Source organism: Solanum stenotomum, chromosome 5, assembly GCF_019186545.1.
Source record: "Solanum stenotomum isolate F172 chromosome 5, ASM1918654v1, whole genome shotgun sequence".
NCBI lineage: Eukaryota > Viridiplantae > Streptophyta > Magnoliopsida > Solanales > Solanaceae > Solanum > Solanum stenotomum.
In genome coordinates, this window is record NC_064286.1 from 12,052,268 (window position 1) to 12,074,134 (window position 21,867).

Here is a 21,867-nt window from a genome sequence, read left to right on the forward strand (position 1 = left end):
CATAAAATTTTCTCTAGGGAAAGGAACACTTTACGATGATCAAGGACATGAGAAAATTATTAGATATTCGGGTGTAGAGTGTGAAAGCATTTGACCGACAATCCACTTATGGATATTGTGTTCTAGTTGGGGAAAATTTAATGTCTTGAAAAAGTAAGAACCAAAATATGGTTGCTAGATCCAGTGCAGAAGCAAAATATCGAACTATGGCAGTGGCAACATGTGAACTCACATGGATAAGGCAACTATTGGCGAAGTTGATTTGCAAATTCTAAAGGAATGAAATTTGTGTGCTATAATGAAGTTGCACTTCACATTGCATCACACTGAGTATTTCACGAGGGGACACAACACACAAAGATTGATTGTCATTTTGTTAGAGAAAAGATGCTCTCTAGACATATCGTCACAAGGTTTGTGTGGTCAAGTGATCAGCTTGTGCCTTGAAGACATATTCACAAAGTCCGTAGTCAGTGCTAAAACAAGTTATATATGTAACAAGCTTGATACATATAACTTGTATGCACAAGCTTGAGGGAGTGTTAGAATCCTAGGAATATTCTATAACATATGTATAAATATAGTAGGTAGCTTGATTTACTCCTATTTTAATTAGGTATTGATTTCCTTTCCTTTTTAGGGCATGTATACTTAGTTATTTAAACCCTAATAGATTGTGGGAATAATCAAGTTGAGTTCACTCTCAAACTCCCGTCTTCTCACAGATTTCATAGACTCAATAGCCCTTACATGTTGCATTCATAATATTGCCTAAATAGCCTTGCATCTCTGTATTAAATCAGATTCACACGGTCTGCGTGATATCTCAAAGCAGACTCCCATGATTCCTAAATCTCGCATCTTAACTGTGCAACAATAACACTACATATATAAGGAGAGAAAGAAACTAACACGCTAAAGGCATATCAATGATTAAAATAAGATTTCTGCGGATACAGAGAAAATATAGGTCTCTCTAGCGTATAACTAGTTTGAATACATCACAAGGCATATATATGATGCTCAATTCATCAAAATACGAATATAGGATACAAAGCTACATATAAGGATTTAAGTACTTTGCCCACTATAACTATCAAGACCCAAGACTACCCCTAGATGTGACATAGTACCTATAATCCCGAGAGACTCTAAGTGAACCACATGACATAACATGATACTAAGAAAATATACATAACTGAAATAACATGATCAGCGGAATAAGTCTCAATGATAATTTCAACATAATAGAGAAATCTGAATAGAACGGCTCATAAGCGAAAGTACTAATGTATGAAATAGCCTCTAATCATAAGTGAGTCGCTAGGATAAGCCTAGCTCACTCAAACATCTGAAACTGAAATAAAGTGAAATGATCATAAGAAAACATGAGTGGTATGTCCCCAAACCATGAGGACTCACCAATACTGACCTAAGCTGATAAGAGTCTGTACTAACCACAAGCCTGATATGGAGCGCCAACACTTATATTATAAAACAATACAGGCACAAGAATGTATGCGGTCAGTACTCGGAATGTATTGAATATGGGAAAAATACATGAACATGACAAAATAACATGATGGTCTGAAAACATGATAATGCAATGACCGAGTAAATAAAACATGAAGCTGGGAATCCAATTTTGAAAACATAGTACATCGTCATTCATTTCTCTTTAAATCATAATCATAACATATGTGGGAGATACCATTAATCGACATAAATCATTTGAGCTATAACATGAAGCTCAATGTACCGCTCCCACACCAAAAATAAAGTTTCCTACTAGTCAAGGTAAATACCATCATCATAAGCTTAGGTGGATCCATCAGCTTGAGTCAATTAAGACGTAAGTCCTATGGGTTCTGGGACAAGGGGATTACTACTAAAGGTCTCAAGCCTCCTATGTTGCTCGGACTCTTTCAAAATGTTGACGGGTGTGTGTTGGATCCTCCAAAAGTAGTGTAGCTTTGAAGGATCTGACACGGGTCCAACATCATTTTCGGAGAGTCTGAGAAACTTAGCAAGCCTCTACTAACGTGTGAGCCTTCATCCCAGGTCCACTCGGTGCTATGTAAACTCCTAACGAAAAAATGCATGATTATAATCATATTCATAATCCTTGAAACGGTAAAAATCTAGTAGTACTGAATCATTCATAGAGAATCTCATAGTCATAAGAATAGCTCCTTTAAATCTTGATTTCATAGCACATACTTCTTTGAGACACTTAAGCATCTAAATCATGATACTCATACATAATGAGAGGTACTTCAATTGGAAGCATCCTATTTTATAAAACTGATTGATACTTTATCTAAAAGCATCCTTGGTTCGTAAAATCCTTCATAACATAATGCATGCATATTGAAATAACTTAAATCGTGATCATAAACTACTTGCGTAGCATGGGTTCATGAAACTATCATTGAAAACATTAAATTATGATCAAATCATGCATAATAAGATCAATAATGAAACATAGACTTAAATTCAATAGAACCCATAAGAGAATCATGAAAACCCTAGAATTTGGTAGAATCATTAATGAGAAATTGAGGTTTCTTTGAGACTTAATGGGTGAAGAAGAACCTATTGATGAAGTTCCATATACCTTGATAGAAACCCTAAGTGAAACTCTTCAATGAAGGCTTGAAATCCTTGGAACCCTTGATTGCTTGAGGAAGAAGACTTGATAGAGAAATTTGGAGTTTGAGAGAATGAGGGTGAATGGGGTGGTTAGGGTGATTAGGAACCCCTGAACGTCTTCAAAATAAAACCAAAACGATATAGCATAAGAATTAAAAGAGTAGGAAAAGACCTAACTACCCCTAAAAATAACTGATGAACTACCATTTACAGGCACCACCCACAGATTGTGCATCCTTACACGGACCGTGAAGCCTCCCATCCTATCGAAGACAAAAATGCCAAGTATCTAATCTACCATTCCACGACCGGGTCATTATTCATTAAAAGAAATAATTTCCATATAAAGTTAGAGTTACAAAGTATGATGATGCTAAGGTAAAAAAATGAAAATATAACATAAACCTAGACATCAACTATAATATGTCTATGAAGCCTGTAGCATAATCTGAATAACAATGTTTACTAGGACAGGGACTCAACATACCCATAACTAGAAAGTTGAAATAAATAATTCTCTAGAGCAATGTGGGACCCGACTCACCAATAGCTAAGATGAAAAATCCTACTTGATAGCCTGATCATGATGATACGCATCATAAAATGTAGTGTCACTAATATAAAGGGACGTAAGTATATATGAAATAGTACGCGTATGTAAAATAACATGGAATGAAACATAATAGGGACATAAAACAGAAGGGTAACCAAAGAATATAAGACAGAGTGGAATCGAAGGATTCAAATCATGGGGTTGACCTTAATGTTTTCATCTTTCATCATTATTGAAATCATTATGGGAATTTCTTAGCATAACCATGGAGTTAAATATCTGCTCGATCAGCTAAGTCATCCCTTTTCTTATCGGGGTATGAGACATACATAACATGTTCGCTATCAACGATTCATAAAAATGCCATATCATGGCACCATATAAGATTCGCCCGACCCAAAAGAGTGATCCAAAACTTTTGTTGGGATACATAGTTTTAGGCACTTTTTATATAAACTTTTGCCTTCTCGCATTAACAATATCACTCCCAATTCATTACATGGAAAAGTTTATATATATCAAGAAATCAGGAATCATACTTAGCTCGAAAGCTCATAAATCATGGTATGTGTTCGTGTGCATCATATTGCCAAAATCATTAGTTTAATAAATCATGGTCCATAAATCAAAGTCATGTAAATTATGTCATAATACCAAAAAGTTCATATTTTGAAGAAAAATCAACGGTTCTTACGATGTCATAATTTGATAGAAAATCATGGGCTCATAGGTTTTGATCATGAAGAGAATTTAGAATGATGGTAACGAGTTCATGACATTCGCTGTGAATTAACGTGAGCAAGAAAATAGGCTTTCACAACTTGGCATACTCATTCATTGAGGAGAACTCATGCAAATGAAGAATATAGTGTAGGGAAGAACAATGATGTTCCCGCACGTAGAGGATAACCTTACTTACCTTAATCTCTCCTGAACCATGGATATAATTCCAAACTTGATGAAGAACGCCCAACAATTGTACATTTGGTCTTTAAAAAGGATTTCTATGAACAGAGGCGTATGTAGAGGAGGTGCCGTGGGTTCACGTGAACCCATGCTCCCCTCTCTAAATCATATATAGTAGTGTTATATAATTTTTTAAAATATTTAAATATAAATATGTGAACCCATGTTCAAAGTATCATATAATAATACCATGGTGATTAGGTGCACCTCTCTAACTGAGGATAGAAATTTAAATCTTATATCTATCTTGTCTTTTTGAGTAACACCACTCCAAGTGGTTACCAGTGACACTTTTGACGTTTCAACTAATTTTTTTTTTTGTATTTTTGCCTTTAATCTTTCAAAATTTTCAAGTGTCTTACATTGAAAATTCCTAAAAAATTAAGAACCGTAAATTTTTTATATAATTAAATCAATTGTGTATATTAAAATTTAAAACTAATAGTATTATATATTTTGAATCTATAGTTTTTAAAATTTAATGGTTCATATTTAGAACCTAAAAGTCAAATGATCAAATTTATATTTAAGATACATTTCTTCGTAATCGAGCACCCATCTAGCCGAAATCTTGGATACGCCTCTGTCTATGAAGACCTTAACCGTGTTACGAATGCATATATGAGTGTTAGAAACACTACAAAATACCTAGAATGGTGTGGGGGAACTTATCTCGGTGTGAGGGGATTTTGAGAGGAGAAAGGAGTCGTCGTAGGAGTTTAAAAAATGAAGAACAAGTTAAAAGTTCAGAAAACTGTGGACTAGGTTCAATTTATAGACCTGGGGTCTGGTGCGACACGATACCACAATGGGCAATGCGTCGTACTACCCGCTACATTCCACACTTAGCCAAATTTCCAAAGTGGCCACTACCTTTCATCATGGTGCAATCTTCATCATTAATTGTGAACTTCACTGCGATGGCCGGCTTCACATCACGGTCCTTCTCCCCACCAACACACAAAAAATGTTTCCCGTTTTAGGCAAAGCATGCATAGTTTAATTTCTTGTATAGAACTTAATTTGATGGGTTACTACATAAACATGAACATGGTGTCTGGCATAACCACACATTCTTATTAACACCGCACCATTTGTCTAAATCTACTCTTTACCAATGGGCCTTAGTGAGGTGTTACAAGGTCCACTTAGATGTACCAAAGCGGATATTGCTAAACTTGTTTCTGAGTATTGACTTATATTAAGCGAAGGTTGGGCATTGATAACCCGCATGATTACTTCAAAATCTAGAGATCTCGAAGTGGAAAGGGCAATAATTACCATGGTCGTAGTAACTAGGCTAACTCAGGCCTTTAAAGGTTGTGAATATGTATGGTTCTTATTGGTCCAACTATGTGTATAGTGGAGTGAGATATGAACATATATACACGGACAAAACTAACTTTTTTTGGCCAAAAAATCCCAAATTGGATTGCAAAAGCATATGGTATGACACCTTAGCCTAATCTAAGGTAGCACATAAAATTTCTTAAGAACACTAAAGAAACTTTGAGGCGCTTTATTATTTGGACACGTAGGGTCAAGTTCATTTTTCTATAATTATTTCAAGGGCTTCAAGTTTGTTTAAGGAAGCACAATCAAATTATTCCTAGATTAAGATTTATAAGTCTTGGAACTTAGGTCAAGTTCATTTGTTACCATAAGTTAGTGTTTTTCGATCTTTTTTGGTCCATAAACACTCTTAGTTTAACACAACATGACCTCGTCAGCCAAATAAAAATATATCCTTGCACATCAAGATGACTAAGTTCATCATATGTATAAGCGATACGCATGCCCAAGTTAGTGTTCAAGTATGGTGTGTCAGATATAACTTCTTCAATGAGACTTTTGCCTAAGGATGTGTTTAGACTTGAGGGAACATGTTTAGGTCCATTGTTAGGAATTAAAATATAATTGTCTCAGGATGAAAGGTGGCACAACTATTGAGTACTTGTCTTTCCCTTTTGTGAGAAATATAAGAGAAACATATTACTGAATTATGTATGTACATGATTACATTTAATCCTAGTTATAGACACTGCGTTACAATCCTTATCCAAAAAAAATTCCATATACTATTCCTATTTAAATTCTATCACTCGCCCTCAAGTTGGTGCATGCAAGTCATATGTAATGAACTTATTTCAGATGTAATTAATGTGAGGACCAAAGAGAGACTTGGTGAAGATACGTGCAAGCTAATCACTTGAATTCACAAATTTTATAACAATATCATCTCAGAATAGCTTTACTCTGACAAAGTGACCGTCAATCTCAATGTGCTTAGTCCTCTCATGAAAAACCGGATTTGATGCGATATGAAGGGCCGCTTGGTTATCACACACAAGTTTCATCTTCTTTCTTTCTACAAATTTTAGCTCTCCTAATTAGCAGTTGTTTTAAGCCTCGTTCCTCAAAGAGTAGTCATTTACCTAGAGCTTACTTTATGTATACAAACAACTACATCCCAATGACTATCACAATGGGAAGTCATAAACTTCCTTTCACTTGGTTTGAACCATCTAATTGGAGAACGACACCACCTACTATACAAAGCCTAATACACCGCCATCTGAATACCAGATTGGTAACTGTTACATAGGCAAACTCCACCAAAGGTAACTAATTATCCGATGAATTCAAAAGTCAATGGCACATGATCTCAAAATGTCCTGCAAGATCTGAATGACTCGCTTAGACTTACCATCAGTCTGCACATGAAATGTTGTGATGAACTCGACCTAAGTACCCAACGCTTTTTTTAAATTGTAATTGAGTTGTGAACTATGACCCTCCGTCAGAAATGATGGAAGCATGTACACCATGCAACTGAACTATATCATGGATGTAGATATTTGTTAATGCTCCAATGTGTGAATAGGCTGTTCCGAAATGAAATGTGCGGAGTTTGTGAAACTGACTACAATTACTCAAACAGACGAATGCTTAATTCCTCAAAGTGCAACACAAGCCTAGCTACCACAAAGTTCATGGTGATCTTCTCCAATTTCCACTCAGGATTAACCAGATTCTGACTTATCCCCCCAGGTTTCAGATGTTCATAGTTTACTTGCTGACAAGTCAAGCAACGAGTTACATGGTTAAATATGTTTGCTTTCATTCTTCTCCACCAGAAATGCCTCTTCAAGTCTTGACCCATATTTGTAGCCCCTAGATAGATTGAATAGCGGGAACTATGAGCTTTCTCTATAATAGTCCATCTCAAATCCCCATATATATTGGGCACACCAAGTCTACCAGCAAGTCTCATTGACTCATTCAGGTTCGAGAATCACCTTCTTAGCCTGTCCCTGGTCCACTTTCTACTTGAGCTTAAGCAAACAGGGATCCCATTTAGATTGTAACACCGTATCTTATAGAGTTTGTACTCATGAATTTGATGATGGGGCTGCGGTGATGCTCATTTATTTGTTGCAGTGTTTGTCATATCTATGATGTATTCGTTATATGATGGTTTATCACTATTGCAAAAAAGCATTACCACTATATTTATGAATACTCTCTACTAGCATGTTTCCCAACTTGCCCCTTTATAGAATAGCTATTGGTAAGCGTTATCAATTCACTAAGCTAGCTAACTCACTTTTACGTTATTATTGTTTTACAGAGACAACTATTGACATAGATGAGAACCCCCAGCGAAGTTGATAGTATTGGTGAATCTCACATTGGTTCAAGCTAAGGGGGCCTTTATCATTTATTGTTGTGTCCTTCCTTTATTACTCGTAATATTGCTCCATTCATTAGTTTCATGTGTACTTTGTTCATCATGTTACTTATAAGTGTTCATCATAGAAAGTTAGTAAGATCATTTGTAGAATAGATTACTCAAATGAGAATACAGATAGAATATGGGTGCTCTTCAATGCATAATATTGAGAACGCCAATTGGTGATGACTTTTTTTCGAGTGCTGCTTGTGTTGTATGATTCTAGCTGAGACAGGTAAATTTGGATAGCTCTAGAAATAGGGGAAACTCTGTCAAATTTTTTTGTAAAATTTGGGGCTCTTCTCCTGGCCTTGCTAACATTTTACTAGTTAGCAAATTTAAAATGCACAAATAAAATTGGGATTTACATATTGGATGTAATGCTGCAAAGGTGACGAGCTGAGTATTTTACCTGAGTTTGTTGAATATCAAGTTCTTGTGATAGAACAACATGATGATGTTGTGAAGGCAGGGTGTTACTAGTGTATTCCATCATCAGCTATAAATCATGACAATATTTATGTCATTTTTTCAAGAAAAATTGTGAGGCAATATGTAATGAAAGAGGCATTTTGAGAAATGATTTACCTGAATGCAATGCAGTATGCCTGAATGCTTTTACTTGCCTATTCTCTGTTTTCTTTGAAAAATGGTGGAATGGCTTAATCATTCTATTAGATGTACATGCAAATACTTTTGGTCATTTCCTTAGTAAATTCAATGACTTTTTGGCCATTTCCTTAGTAAATTCAATGACTTTTTGGCCATTTCCTTGGTACAATAGTACCAAAAATGGTGGATTGATATGCTAGTTTTGCCTCAGGCTATTCAGTGTACAACTCTACATGACTACATCACTTACATAATCTTTTATTGCTTGGTATTAATTCAATTGGCCACTTAACTATCTGAATCTATTGCTTGGTATTAATTATTTAATTAGACCTTATTAATCAAATGATCACTTAACTATCTGAATCTACCTACTAAAATTGTGTTCTTTTTTTTAAAAAAAAATGGAAAAACTTTATCAAGTAGTTTTGAATAACTAAGTATTGAACTCTAATTAATTATTCATGTATTTTAGATGTACATGCAATGGCTTTTTGCCACTAGTGTACCATTTAACTATTTCATTGGTTTAACTCTATATCACTTTTCCAATCTTGTAGGAGTGCTTGATATTTAGATTATTTTGCTGCTATGCACAAGTGTCTTACCCCCAACGATCCCAAATACTATGTCCTTTTCATTTGAAATTTCAACTTAGATTGCAAGTACAAAATTAAGAAACTAACCATTCAACCACTCAAATTCTAAGTTCCCTACATAAATAGGGGCGGATCTGACCTGAACCCCTTCAGCAAAATATTACATTGTATATATAAGATAATTTTTTAATCTCTATATATGTAGATTTTTGAATTTCCTAAACACAACACTAGTGGTTAGATGAGTAGTTTAGGGGATTTAAAATCACCTTCCAAACTAATACGGCATACATGATGATTCGGTCGAGGTTGTTAACGTTTACCAACACATAGGTGTTCTAAATTCCTATAACGCAATTTTGGAAGGAGTCGGTACTTGGACACTGATTTCCTTCGGACCTGGAGTATGTGTGACGTGTCATAAATTAGACCCATTAGTCAAATGCAATTCACATCCCTCCCCATATAATCTGGATTGGTTTGCATCATCTTGTTATGAAGAAATTGTACTGGTGAAATAACCCAGAAGCGTAAGCCCTTCTTGAAATTATACATACCATCATTAGTGTATATATTATACTAATAAATTATGTAAAATCTATTATTGTGTGTTTATAAAAAGATCAAATTTGTTTTTTGGTATCTTCTTCAAATTTCAAGTACTTTAAAAAATCTATACTTTTTGAAAATTACTATATCAACTTATCAAATTCAGTGCAACACTATTTCAATATCATTATAAAACTTTTTGAGTCAGCTTAATTATTCTAGCTTTATATTATATTTTTTTCGTTGAAAATTTACATTGTTTATTCTTACTTCATAAGGTCCTTGTATATCATATCATCTCTACACCTTATTGATTACATTGATTATGTTACAGTTATTTAATTGATATATCTCAATTAAAAAAATAAGATCTCTCTATAAAGTTTGACTTTAGGCTTCCAAACTAGTTGAGATGACCTGATTTAGGTAAATCGATAATCCATTAAGCCTGTAGTAATTACTACTTTACGCATACATAAATATTAAATATTAATCTCAATGTCTTACTAGTTACTTTCTTTGTCCTTTAGACTTAAACTCACACTTTGCTATTTTTGAATTCACAACTTCACATTATATAAAACGTCAACACCTAAAGTGAGAACCCTATTCCTCCTAATTTTTATTTATGTTACGCTTGTATAGTTCTTTTCATGTTAGTTATTACTGTTTCTATTTTATGAGCATTTGTAAAGTTATATTATTGTCTTGTCGCGTCAAATTACTGGAGAAGTTGTATATTTATTTTATAAGCATTTTCTTATTGGTTAAATCAAAAATCGAACCGATAAGGACCAAAATCGATAAATCAAAAACTGATAAAAATATCTTATTGATTTAGTGTATTTGAAAATCGAAAACCGATAAGCCAAACCGAATAATACATAAAATCGAATCGAACTGAACGATGCACACATGCGGCGGCATAAGTTCGTCCCATTAAATAATTTGTTGTTTATATATATCAAAATAGTTTTAAATTATTTATACAAGTACTTTTTAGTATTCTCGTCACAATTTCTAAACTCACATATTTGATCTCCCTCTGTCAGTCTTTTAGTGGAAATTGTAAGTTAAGCAGCCAATTAAAATTACAGTGGAATTGTATAAAAAATTTTACGAGAAAATTACGGAAAAACAAACTTATATCAATAAATTACTTAAAATAGCTATTGTTTACTTTATTTATCATTCGCACCTATTCTTTGTTATAATTACGCTTGTCAGTTTTGTATAAGCGTGCTTCTTTTTACCGGATTCACACGCTACTTGTTTGTTTCTACATATTTTTTCTTTTAACCTTTTTCACCCTAAATTCAAATTTTCAATCTCTCCCTCTCAATTTGTTCTCCCAGATTTTTCAGGTAATTGTTTTGCCGGTTTCAAACTTATTTCATTATTTTGTATTTGTATATTACTATGAATTTTTTTGTGCCTTTTCAATTTTTTGGTTTGATACATCCAAAAGCATGGATGAAGAAGAAACACCTTCTAAGAGAATCACTAGAGGTATACAACCGAATCAATATTTTTTGGATGATTTTCCATCTTTCTCTTTGGGTTTAACTCAGGATTTTCAAGAAATTTCAGGATCCATTGCTAAATCTCGAATTAATCAACAAGAGGGTATGTCGAAGTCTGATAATACCCCATTGAAGATGCAAGAAGTCATGCATGTTGCAAATTCAAAAGGAAAAACCCAAAAAGTGGATATACATAAAGAAGACAAATCAGTTGATGTTTTGACTTCAAAGAAGAAGCGTAAAGTAAAAGAGATTGCATCTAAAAGCAATAAACAAGACAAATCAGTTGATGTTTTGATTTCAATGAAGAGGCATAAAGTAAAAGAGATTGCATCTACAAGTAATAAAGAAGATGCCCAATCTGATTCAGTTGAACAACTACATTTTGAAAGAATTTAGGTAATTTATATAATATATAACTGTATATATGTTTGAAGTTCAGATCTAAAATTGTATGCATATCTGTAACTGTTTGAATATATTTGTACATGTACATACAAAATGAAATTCTATATTTCAATAGTTGTTGTCATTATTTTGAAATTTGTGTTATAACCCCGTTTACTGGATGACGTAAGGTTTAGAACAGCATGGCATCACTTCTTATTTTCAAATTGTATAATTCTTTTTGTTTCACAGTTGTATCCATATTTGTATAACTTCGTATTTGTATATAAATATTCACTTTGTATAACTCCGTATTTGTGTATATATATATATATATATATATTCACTTTGTATAACTTCAACTTTGTGTATAGATATTCAATTTGTATAGTTCTATATTTTTGTCACTATTTTGATGTGTTGTATAATTATACATTTGAAATTGTATAATGCATTTACATTATTTGTTAGGGAGTACAATTTATTCTCAAGGAAGATCCACTTTACACCCCACACATGCAATGCTATACCAATATTGGGGTAATTGATAAATTACGCTCCACATTGCCCGAAGTTGCGTTCAATCAATTTTACGCATCATCTTGTCTTGCTCAAATATCAAACATGCATCGTTGTCATGTTCAAGCACAACTGTTTAGATGTTTTATGTTGCGAGAGGTAGAGGGTAGTTCTACTGATGCCATTATGATTTACATAAATGGCACCACTCTACGTTTCACTCATAGAGATTTCTGTCTTGTTTCTGGGCTTAAATGCAGTGATGATTGTCAGAATTTTGTGTTCAACATTGAAGAACCAAATAGAATTCTTCAGATGTATTTTAAAAAAAAAAAGAGCATATCGAAAGCAGAATTTGTTCAAAGTTTTAATAATAAGGTATGGGGTGACAACGTTGACGATGCATTGAAGTTTGGAATTCTGTATTTCATACATTCTTACATTCTATCTGAAGAGTCAATCTCTACAACAATTGAGCGAATCGACTTTGACTTGGTAGAATCTGGAATGTATATGGATTATCCGTGGGATAACAAAGCGTTTGAGGAGCTAACAAAAAATATACATGGAAAGATGAAAAGAACAGGGAAGTACTACAGAATTCATGGGTTTCCTATTGCTATGCAAGTTTGATTTTATGAATGTTGTTAACAGGTAGACAAAAATATTGTTGTTAATTAATCTGACCACATTCCTAGAATTCTTAACTGGGTCACCAAAAAGGATTATCCCCGCATCGAGTACTTCATGAAAGGAATGTTCCGTGATGTCAAAAATTCGGTATGCTTTTTTGCCTTTTTTTAATGTGTGTTGTTCTTTATTTTATATACAAATATTGTTTATCATATTCATACATATACAAATAGAACTTTCATTTTTATACATATACAAATACTGAGTTACAAGTGTTTATACATATACAAATTTTGTGTTCTTCATAAATAATGTATATATTTACTCACTAATTATATATATATATATAAATTTTATATGCAATCATTTTTTGTATAGATTTCAGATTACTTTTCGGAACATAACTCCAACCCCATTGAAAATTGCAATTATTCCATTGCCGTTGGAGTATGTCCAATCTGATACAGCTTCACCATCAATACCACCTTCCAACATTGAAGCAAATGATGTTATACAATCCCCTGATTCAGATGATGACTTTCAAGACCCATCAAAATCAATTAATAATAAGGGACAGGAAAAGGTTGTATCTAATTCAGATATCTTATCTACCAAGAAGATGGTCAGACAATCTGTCCCGGCTATACCAAAGAAGATCCCACCCAAAGTTGTTCAAGATCACGATATAAAAAGGCCACAAACACGTAATGCCCAAGTCTCTCCATCAGTGAAGACTGGTGTGAGGCACACAAAGTAACCTGTTGTTGTTGTAACCAAGCCAGTCATCAAATAATTACCTGTCAAATATAAAAAAATTGAATGATACAGGTATTACAACATCGAACAACGATTCATCTCAAATCAACATTTTTCGTGCTGAATTTGATTTATTCAACTTGTCCGTAAGTATAATACTATTGCACATATTGTTGTATATTTATTTTAAACATTTTTAAAATTCATACCTTCATGTATTTCTAGGTTAAAGAAGAGTTTACAAATTTAAGAAAGCTGATACAAGACAACTTCAATATTGTATTGAATGCCATTAACATCAAAAAATCAACTGCCAAGGTTCTGTATTCAAACATATAATTACATTTGTTATATAAATTCAATTTTGTATGTTGAATTTATAAGAGTTCGTTTCAGGATTCTGATTTAGAAGTTCCACCGAAATATCCAATTGAGGGCATGCCGCAGCCACCTATACAGTCTCCGTCTTCAAGTTCCGAACTACAACGTTCAGATGAAATGAATAACTTAGAGAACAACGAGGTAATTCAATATTATCTGAACGTATATGTGCAACTTTCAACTGTTTATTTCTATAATTATTTATATATACAAATTGAAATCTATATTTATTACAGAACACCCATTTGTATAATTGTAATACAATATATGTTCATATGTTAATTTATGGACGTTCTTATTTATTGAAGGTCCCCGTAACAGATGAGTTGTCACTAGATCAGAAAAAAGAGGAGGTTTGATTATGTTCTTAACTTATGTTTTTGTATATGTATTTATGCTTTGAACTTTTATGTATAAAGTCTATGTTTGCATACACATTTATTAAGAATTTGTTTTTCAAACCTGTTGGTCAGTCTTTGAAGTTTCCTATCATTGATGAGTTATCACCGGATGAAAAGATTTCAGAGATTTGTTTTTACTTTCTGTTGTCTTTGTATACCTCTGTTTGTATTTGATATATTTTTAGAAATTAATTAAATCCAAGACTGTTGGTCAGTCTTTGAAGGTTCTCACCACTGACGAGTTATCATCGGATGATACAATTTTAGAGGTTTGATTATGGCTTATATGATGGTTTTGTATACATCTATATATATTGATAATTTTGTATAACTGATCGGCTCTTTTATTTATTAAGAGTTTATGTTTATATTATTTTAAGCATGTTAGTCAAGATTTACCTCCTGAATATCAAGTAGATCCAGATTTCATGTATGATCATTTAGAAGTTAACAAAAACTCAGTGGTACGTATGTTGTTTTTGTATTATTTATTGTAAACATATTTTTATACTTGATTATTTTGATTTTATATAGGATGTTCTTGTCAACGATGAATATGTACCTGATCAAATAGAAGATGTTCAAAAACAAGATTCTACTGTTGGTGTTGATCAATTAGATGATAACATGCAAAATGCTAAAGAACACATCATATGTGTTGCACCGATTCAGATGCTATCTCATGTTGATGCAAGCTACAATAGAGTCTTAACGGAATCTCCGATATTGATTCCTGGTCTACAACTTTCGAGACTCAACCCAAAAAGAAGTATTGTCTTACATTCAGGGGCAGGAGTGATGGATGAAACACCAATCCATCAAATTAGGCGTCCAGAACGATATAATACATCGCCATACATTACAACTTTTAAATCTTCTTCTGGTATAATTTCAACTTTATACATTTATTTTTATTTATGCATATACAATCATGATTTATATAATCTAACAATTACTTATTATCTCATTTCAGGTAGTTCTTCAAAGTTGCCTATAATCTTTGATCAAAAGCATCCATTTGATTCTATTAGTGGAACACATGATACATCGCTATATACCAATTTTTGGAAATGGTTAAGAGAAGGTCTTCTTGCTAGACACTAAAACAAGTAAGTGTACATTTATATAATAAAAATTAAATTATACCACTCATGTTTAATTTGTATAATATATTTAATTTCACAATTATGTATATTACATATCAGTTGTACATAACCTTTTAACTCAATAATAGAAAAAATACTGATGATCGATACAAAAAGAAATAGAGTACCTTAAAAGAGTACATGAATTTTGGTATATGCATTGTTTCTGACAAGAATTAGTTCTACAAACTAGCTAATCCTGGACAATTGCTGGATGATTCGGTATAACATTTGCTCCATTTTTTTTACAATATAAATTCATTGCATTTGTATAATATTTTTTTTTACTTTAATTCCTATAACACATAAATATGATATTGTACTATTTGAGAAAAAAGGGAAAGTACAATCCTAGCAACATATACACCTTCAGCATTGTTGACTGTTATTTTAACATGCTGATTCACAACATTTGGGATATATATTTTGGAACCAATACTCTCGCATCTAAGGCCAGCTATGAAGAGGCTATTCTTCAATATATTAATGGATATAGGATGCACGTTGTTGTGCCATGGTTTACTGTTGATAATATATTCATTCCGATTAATGTGAAGGAGAGATTAAATTGGGTATTGATTGTTGTGTCTTTTAACGAACGCTGTATACTGGTATATGATTCACTCAGAGATGTCATCCACGATTCACACGTACTTACTCAGATCAAAAAGTATGCACAACTTACACCCATGTATCTTTCAATGTCTGAATTTTATCAAAAGAAAGGATTGTATGTATTTTCACACCCAAAATATCGATTGCACACAAATTTTGATTCTTTTGACATCGTTCATGTGAATGATATCCCTCGGCAACCTCAAGGCAGCTTGTAAGTTACTATACACTTATTCTTTTTTGATGACCTTCTTTTTTCATAATTCAACTGTTGAAAAACACCTTGTATTTTTATGTATTTGTATATTGGGATTGTGGTCTATACATTTCAGCATATACAGAGTTCTTGAGTGATGGCAATGGCATTTCAAAAGGTCCATTTGATCCTAATTTAATGCATAGCAAAAATGTAGTGCTGTTGTGGAATTATGGCATGCTCAAAATTCAAGCTGAGGCGATTAGTGACAGTGAGGCACCAGACAAGCCAATCAGATCAAACGTTGATGTGGATAGTAGTGAACGTATCACAATCATTTAGTTTTATTATATTTTTTTATGTTTTTTTGGAATTTTTGTATTAGCAGCAATACTTTTTGAATATTTCAATTTGATGGGAACAACATTTTGTTGGCTCTATTATTTTGTTTAATGAACTTAGTTTTGTGTTTTTATTTGTTGATGTTTCATATATTATACAATTTTTTTCATGAATATAAACAGATATATACTAATTTATACAAATGAATAGTTTGACATATTATACAATAATTTTTGAATAATTATACAACTTAATTGAGAAATCATTATACAAACTCAATTATTACTATAGAATACAAACTGACAGTAAATTTATACAAATAACAAAATTTTATATTAGTTGTCTTCTTAGTTTGTTTGTTAGTTTATATGTCATATGCAATTATACAGTCCAATTGAAGTATCTAGTGGACTTACTAATCCTGCAAATGTCACCTTTTGATTTTCAAATTCGTCAAAATTAGTTATACAAAGTAATCCCAAAAATATCAAATGTTACTTGTAGATTGTATACCAAAATACAACTGCAGATATCAAGTCTACATTTATACGAACATTAATTTATACAGACACTAACTCCATATATTCAAGTAGAAATTCAACTAAAACTAATTAATACAATTTTACAAATTAAAATTACTTTATACCAACTAATTTATACAATACTTAACACAATTTAATTCTTCCAACTATTTTATACAATTAACCACTGAAATAGCTCAATTATACAACTGCAGAGATAAAGTCTACATTTATAAGAACACTAAGTTATACTTAGTTCAACTTTCACAAAATTCACTGTTCTGATAACACCTATCGGAAATAGTTATACATAGTGGGTACCTGTTAAATTCATTTGTAAATAGTTATACATAGGGGATACCTGTTAAACAATGCAATACCATTGAAATATATTGAAATATCATTTTAAAACTAAATTGAAATACCAACAGTGATCATGTATCAATACAACTCAAATAATATTCAAATGGCAAAAGTGAGGCAATATTAAATGTATAAAATCATCATACGCATTTTAAATTGAATCTTTTCTAAACTTCCCGAGGTTGATTTCTACAAGAACGCCTATTGTGACTTGCAATGCCACATGTACTACATGTATTTGTCCCCTTAGATTCAAACATCTCTCTTACTGATTTGTCGCGAGAACTTTTTCTTGATCTTCCAGGAGGCCTTTTGAATTCTGGAGGCAGAACTAAATCAGTCATTATGTATCCAGGGACCACCCACTCTATTTTATCTGGTAATGGGTATATTGGAAAATCATAAGTCTTCAACACTGTTGTTGGTGTGTATAAATTCGAGCAGACCTCATCTGGTCCTAAACTCTTGAACTTCAGAACAACCCAAGCATGTTCACATGGTATTTCTTCATACTAAAAGCTTCCACAAATACACCTTTTCTTCTGAAGACAAACTATATAATTTCTACCTTTATCATTGACATTGTGAACATATTCAGTTGACGAAAAAATCTGCAATATAAAAAAATAAATCAAAACAAATTATTATGTACAAATTTATACAAATATATAGAAACCATACCATCATTCATGTACTCATTGCTTAATTGATTTTGAGTATCTCCTGAAAGTTTCCAATCAAGGGAGTAAATGTGAATGATGACTCTTTTTTGTTATCACAATTCCATCTGCCGAACATCAGTCTAATTTTCTCTAGAAAATTATAAATTGACAATTCTCTTGCTGAAACTAATGCCGCATTTATACTTTCTATGATATTCGATGTCATTGACCAATCACGATGAACTGGTGCATAAATCCTAGACCACTTATCATATTCAGCTAACTTCAAGTATTCCTTTACTCGTATATCTCTCTACTATTTCTATTAGCCTATCAAAATCTGATTGATTGCATGTCTTTGTCATTGTATAGAATACTGAACTTAATTTTTCATGAGATTTTCTGTACTTTGTCTCAACATTCTTCCAAAGGTGCCACATACAAGCATAGTGTTGCACATCATTATACACTTGCGTAACAATCTTTATGATGCTCTCGTTTCTATCAGACACAATACACATATTGTTCCTTTCCCCATATGATTCTCTTAGTTGTTCAAAGAACCATGTCCAAGAGGCATCATTCTCTGAATCTAAGACATTGTATGCTAGTGGAAAGATAAGCCCTACTCATACATATTTATAAAGTTACAGAATTGTAGATTATAAGTATATATACAAAGAGTTATGTATAACAGTCATTCAAAATTCATATATGTATATATAATATAAAATACATATTTATATACATGCACCATCTGTCGTGCTTGCTGCTACAAAAGTTTCATTATAAGGTCCTCGGAGGTGACTCCCATCAACTACAACTATACGTCGACAATGGTCAAATCCTTTGATGAAAGGATCCAATACAACAAATAGGAACACAAACCTATCTTCATATGTTTTCTGCAAGCGTATATGGGATCCTGGATATGTAATACCCAATATATACAAATACTCAGGTAGTTTGTTGTACGATCCTCCTGGTGTCCCCCTCAAAGAAATCAAAGCCCTTTCTTTAGCTCTCCAAGCCAACATGTACGTTATATCAACACCAAGATCCAATTTCAAATCTTTTTTTATGTCAGCAGGTGTGTATTTCCGTTTACGATCCACCAATTTAGGCTTAATAATTCCACCAACTAAATTGCTTGTTACTTGTCGTTGTGATTACACCCTATATTTCAGTAAACATGTATGTTCAGCGTTCAACGCTCTTATTCTAAATATTCCTGATTTGTTAATATTTGAGGCCTTCATTAACCAGTCGCATTCATCGGAGAAACACACAAGTGTATAACTACACGTAAAATAATCAATATATATAGATAAGTCAAAATTATACACCTAATAACAGTTGAACCGATTTATACAAATTATGTTATAACCTGATTGAATTTGACCTCTTTGTTTAAATTGAAATCGTTCCGCAATTGCATATTGCTCCATCACACACTTCAATGTAGCTTTATTATTGTATACTTGATCTACCTTTACATACTTATGTGATGGATCAGTAATCACCACACTGCAATTCTCCATTTGAAAGGTATTGAGGGGATTTACTATTTCTGCAACTGTCAGTTTCTGTTTTTCAAATTCCTCAAAATCAGTTATACAAAGTGATCCAAAAATACCAGATGCTACCTTTGTTGAACTTTCACAATGTTCACTGTTCTGATAACACCTATCAGAAATAGTTATACAAATGGGGTATTTGTTAAATTTATTTGTAGATTTTTTTAGCATTACATATACCCGCACCTCCATCTCATTGTATATCACCATCCTAGTACTGCTCTGATCAAACTTATATTCAATTTTTAGTACCTTCAAAGTCACATCCATACCTAGTTGAGTTGCAATTATATTATACAACTCTGTAAAAAGAGGCATTTTCTCTAAAAACAACTCCCTCAATAACATAGTCAACATAACAGTTTGCATTATCCTATTTTTCAGAATGCATTACCAAAATAGTTATGGAAGACATTCCTGTATACAATTAAATATCAGTATAAATCAATTGTTATTAATCCATTTATAGATACACTAATTTATACAATTTTACAAATCAAAATCACTTTATAACAACTAATTTATACAATAATTAACATAGTTCAATTCTTCCAACTATTTTATACAATTAATCACTGAAATAGCTCAATTATACAACTGTAGATATAAAAGTCTGCATTTATACAAACACGAACTTATACAGACACTAACTACACATAAACTACAACTATCAATGAATTATACATATTCAAATTGCAATTCAACTAAAACTAATTTATACAATTTTACAAATCAAAATCATTTTATACCAACTAATTTATACAATAATTAACTTTATACAATTAATCACTGAAATAGTTCAATTATACAACTGCAGATATAAAAGTCTACATTTATACAAACACTAACTTATACAGACACTAACTCCACATAAACTGCAAATATCAATGAATTATACATATTCAAATAGCAATTCAACTAAAATTAATTTATACAATTTTACAAATCAAAATCACTTTATACCAACTAATTTATACAATAATTAATTTTATACAATTAATCACTGAAATAGCTCAATTATACAATTGCATATATAAAAGTTTACATTTATACAAACAATAACTTATAACAGACACTAACTCCACATAAACTACAACTATCAATGAATAATACACATTCAAATTTCAATTCAACTAAAACTAATTTATACAATTTTACAAATCAAAATCATTTTATATCAACTAATTTATACAATAATTAACTTTATACAATTAATCACTGATAGCTCAATTATACAACTGCAGATATAAAAGTCTACATTTATACAAACACTAACTTATACATACACTAACTCCACATAAACTACAAATATTAATGAATTATACATATTCAAATAGCAATTCAACTAAAATTAATTTATACAATTTTACAAATCAAAATCACTTTATACCAACTAACTCCACAATAAATAATTGAAACATACATTCAATCAAAACTCCGATTATCAATTTCGATTAAACAGTTTATACAATTATAGATATATATTCCTCATTAATAGATCAATTAAAATACAATTGAAACAGTTTCTTCAATTAGAAGAACTAAATATCAATCGATTCAACCAAAGCTCCAGAGCACCAAATAGAAAAGAAATGAAATTTATTATATTATTTACCTGTTGTATAATCAACTATGAAATCAATTGATTTGTTCTTGAATTGTAGTCGTCAATACGACGATCTCAGAAGAAAAGTGAGTTGCCGACAAGATTGAATCGGATGTACACAAATGAAATTAATTCGGTTGTAGAAAGAAGATATAACGGGTAGGAAAGTCTAACGAGCGTGAATTAAGGGATTTTATACCCTCTCCAAGCCGAGATTATCGCCATAAACTTTCAAAAAAATTGAATTCTATTTTGTATAAAACTGTGAAAAAAAAAGTAGATTATACACGCGATCACAGATGTAGCAACTTAAAATATAGCTATAGTTGGTAATTATGGAAACTTTAGCTAAGGAGAATAATTAATTTAATTATGGTAGCAATATGAGAAAATTTCCCATATTTTTATACAAGTATATTTATTGTTTCTTATATTATACGTGCATTCAAAAACTTTCCTTCCCAATTTAGAATTTGGCTCATCTTTATTATATTTTCTCTTCATTTTCTCAAGTGTATATTTAGATGAGTGACACTTGTCATATTTAAAATTTAAAGATCTAGATTAAATTAATTA

The 21,867-nt window shown here is 31.9% G+C and overlaps 1 protein-coding gene, 1 long non-coding RNA gene and 1 pseudogene across 2 annotated transcripts in view; 2 read left to right on the top strand and 1 right to left on the bottom strand.

Moving 5' to 3' along the window:
- The window catches only part of LOC125865245 (uncharacterized), a 35,056-nt gene extending 26,986 nt beyond the window's left edge, over window positions 1-8,070 (top strand). The window contains exon 2 of the long non-coding RNA XR_007446328.1: window positions 7,803-8,070. This is a non-coding gene — a long non-coding RNA (uncharacterized LOC125865245). The remainder of the gene's footprint in view (window positions 1-7,802) is intronic.
- Window positions 8,071-12,198: 4,128 nt separating this feature from the next.
- Window positions 12,199-16,562, top strand: LOC125863683 (uncharacterized). Its single transcript, XM_049543719.1, has 10 exons — window positions 12,199-12,720; window positions 13,112-13,463; window positions 13,555-13,628; window positions 13,708-13,800; window positions 13,879-14,004; window positions 14,450-14,533; window positions 14,645-14,728; window positions 14,799-15,147; window positions 15,238-15,348; window positions 16,357-16,562. Exons 1-10 carry the CDS (start codon window positions 12,199-12,201, stop codon window positions 16,560-16,562), a joined length of 2,001 nt encoding a protein of 666 aa, XP_049399676.1.
- Window positions 16,563-17,613: 1,051 nt separating this feature from the next.
- On the bottom strand, window positions 17,614-18,334 carry LOC125865240 (uncharacterized; annotated as a pseudogene).
- Between the last annotated feature and the right edge of the window lie 3,533 nt (window positions 18,335-21,867).

Bases quoted from the DNA above. Each gene is read 5' to 3' on its own strand.
- LOC125863683 (XM_049543719.1), top strand. From the start codon at position 12,199: ATGCATCGTTGTCATGTTCAAGCACAACTGTTTAGATGTTTTATGTTG. The intron at 12,721-13,111 runs GTTTGATTTTAT...TATAGATTTCAG, and splicing joins GGTTTCCTATTGCTATGCAA to ATTACTTTTCGGAACATAAC. The intron at 14,729-14,798 runs GTACGTATGTTG...GATTTTATATAG, and splicing joins AAGTTAACAAAAACTCAGTG to GATGTTCTTGTCAACGATGA.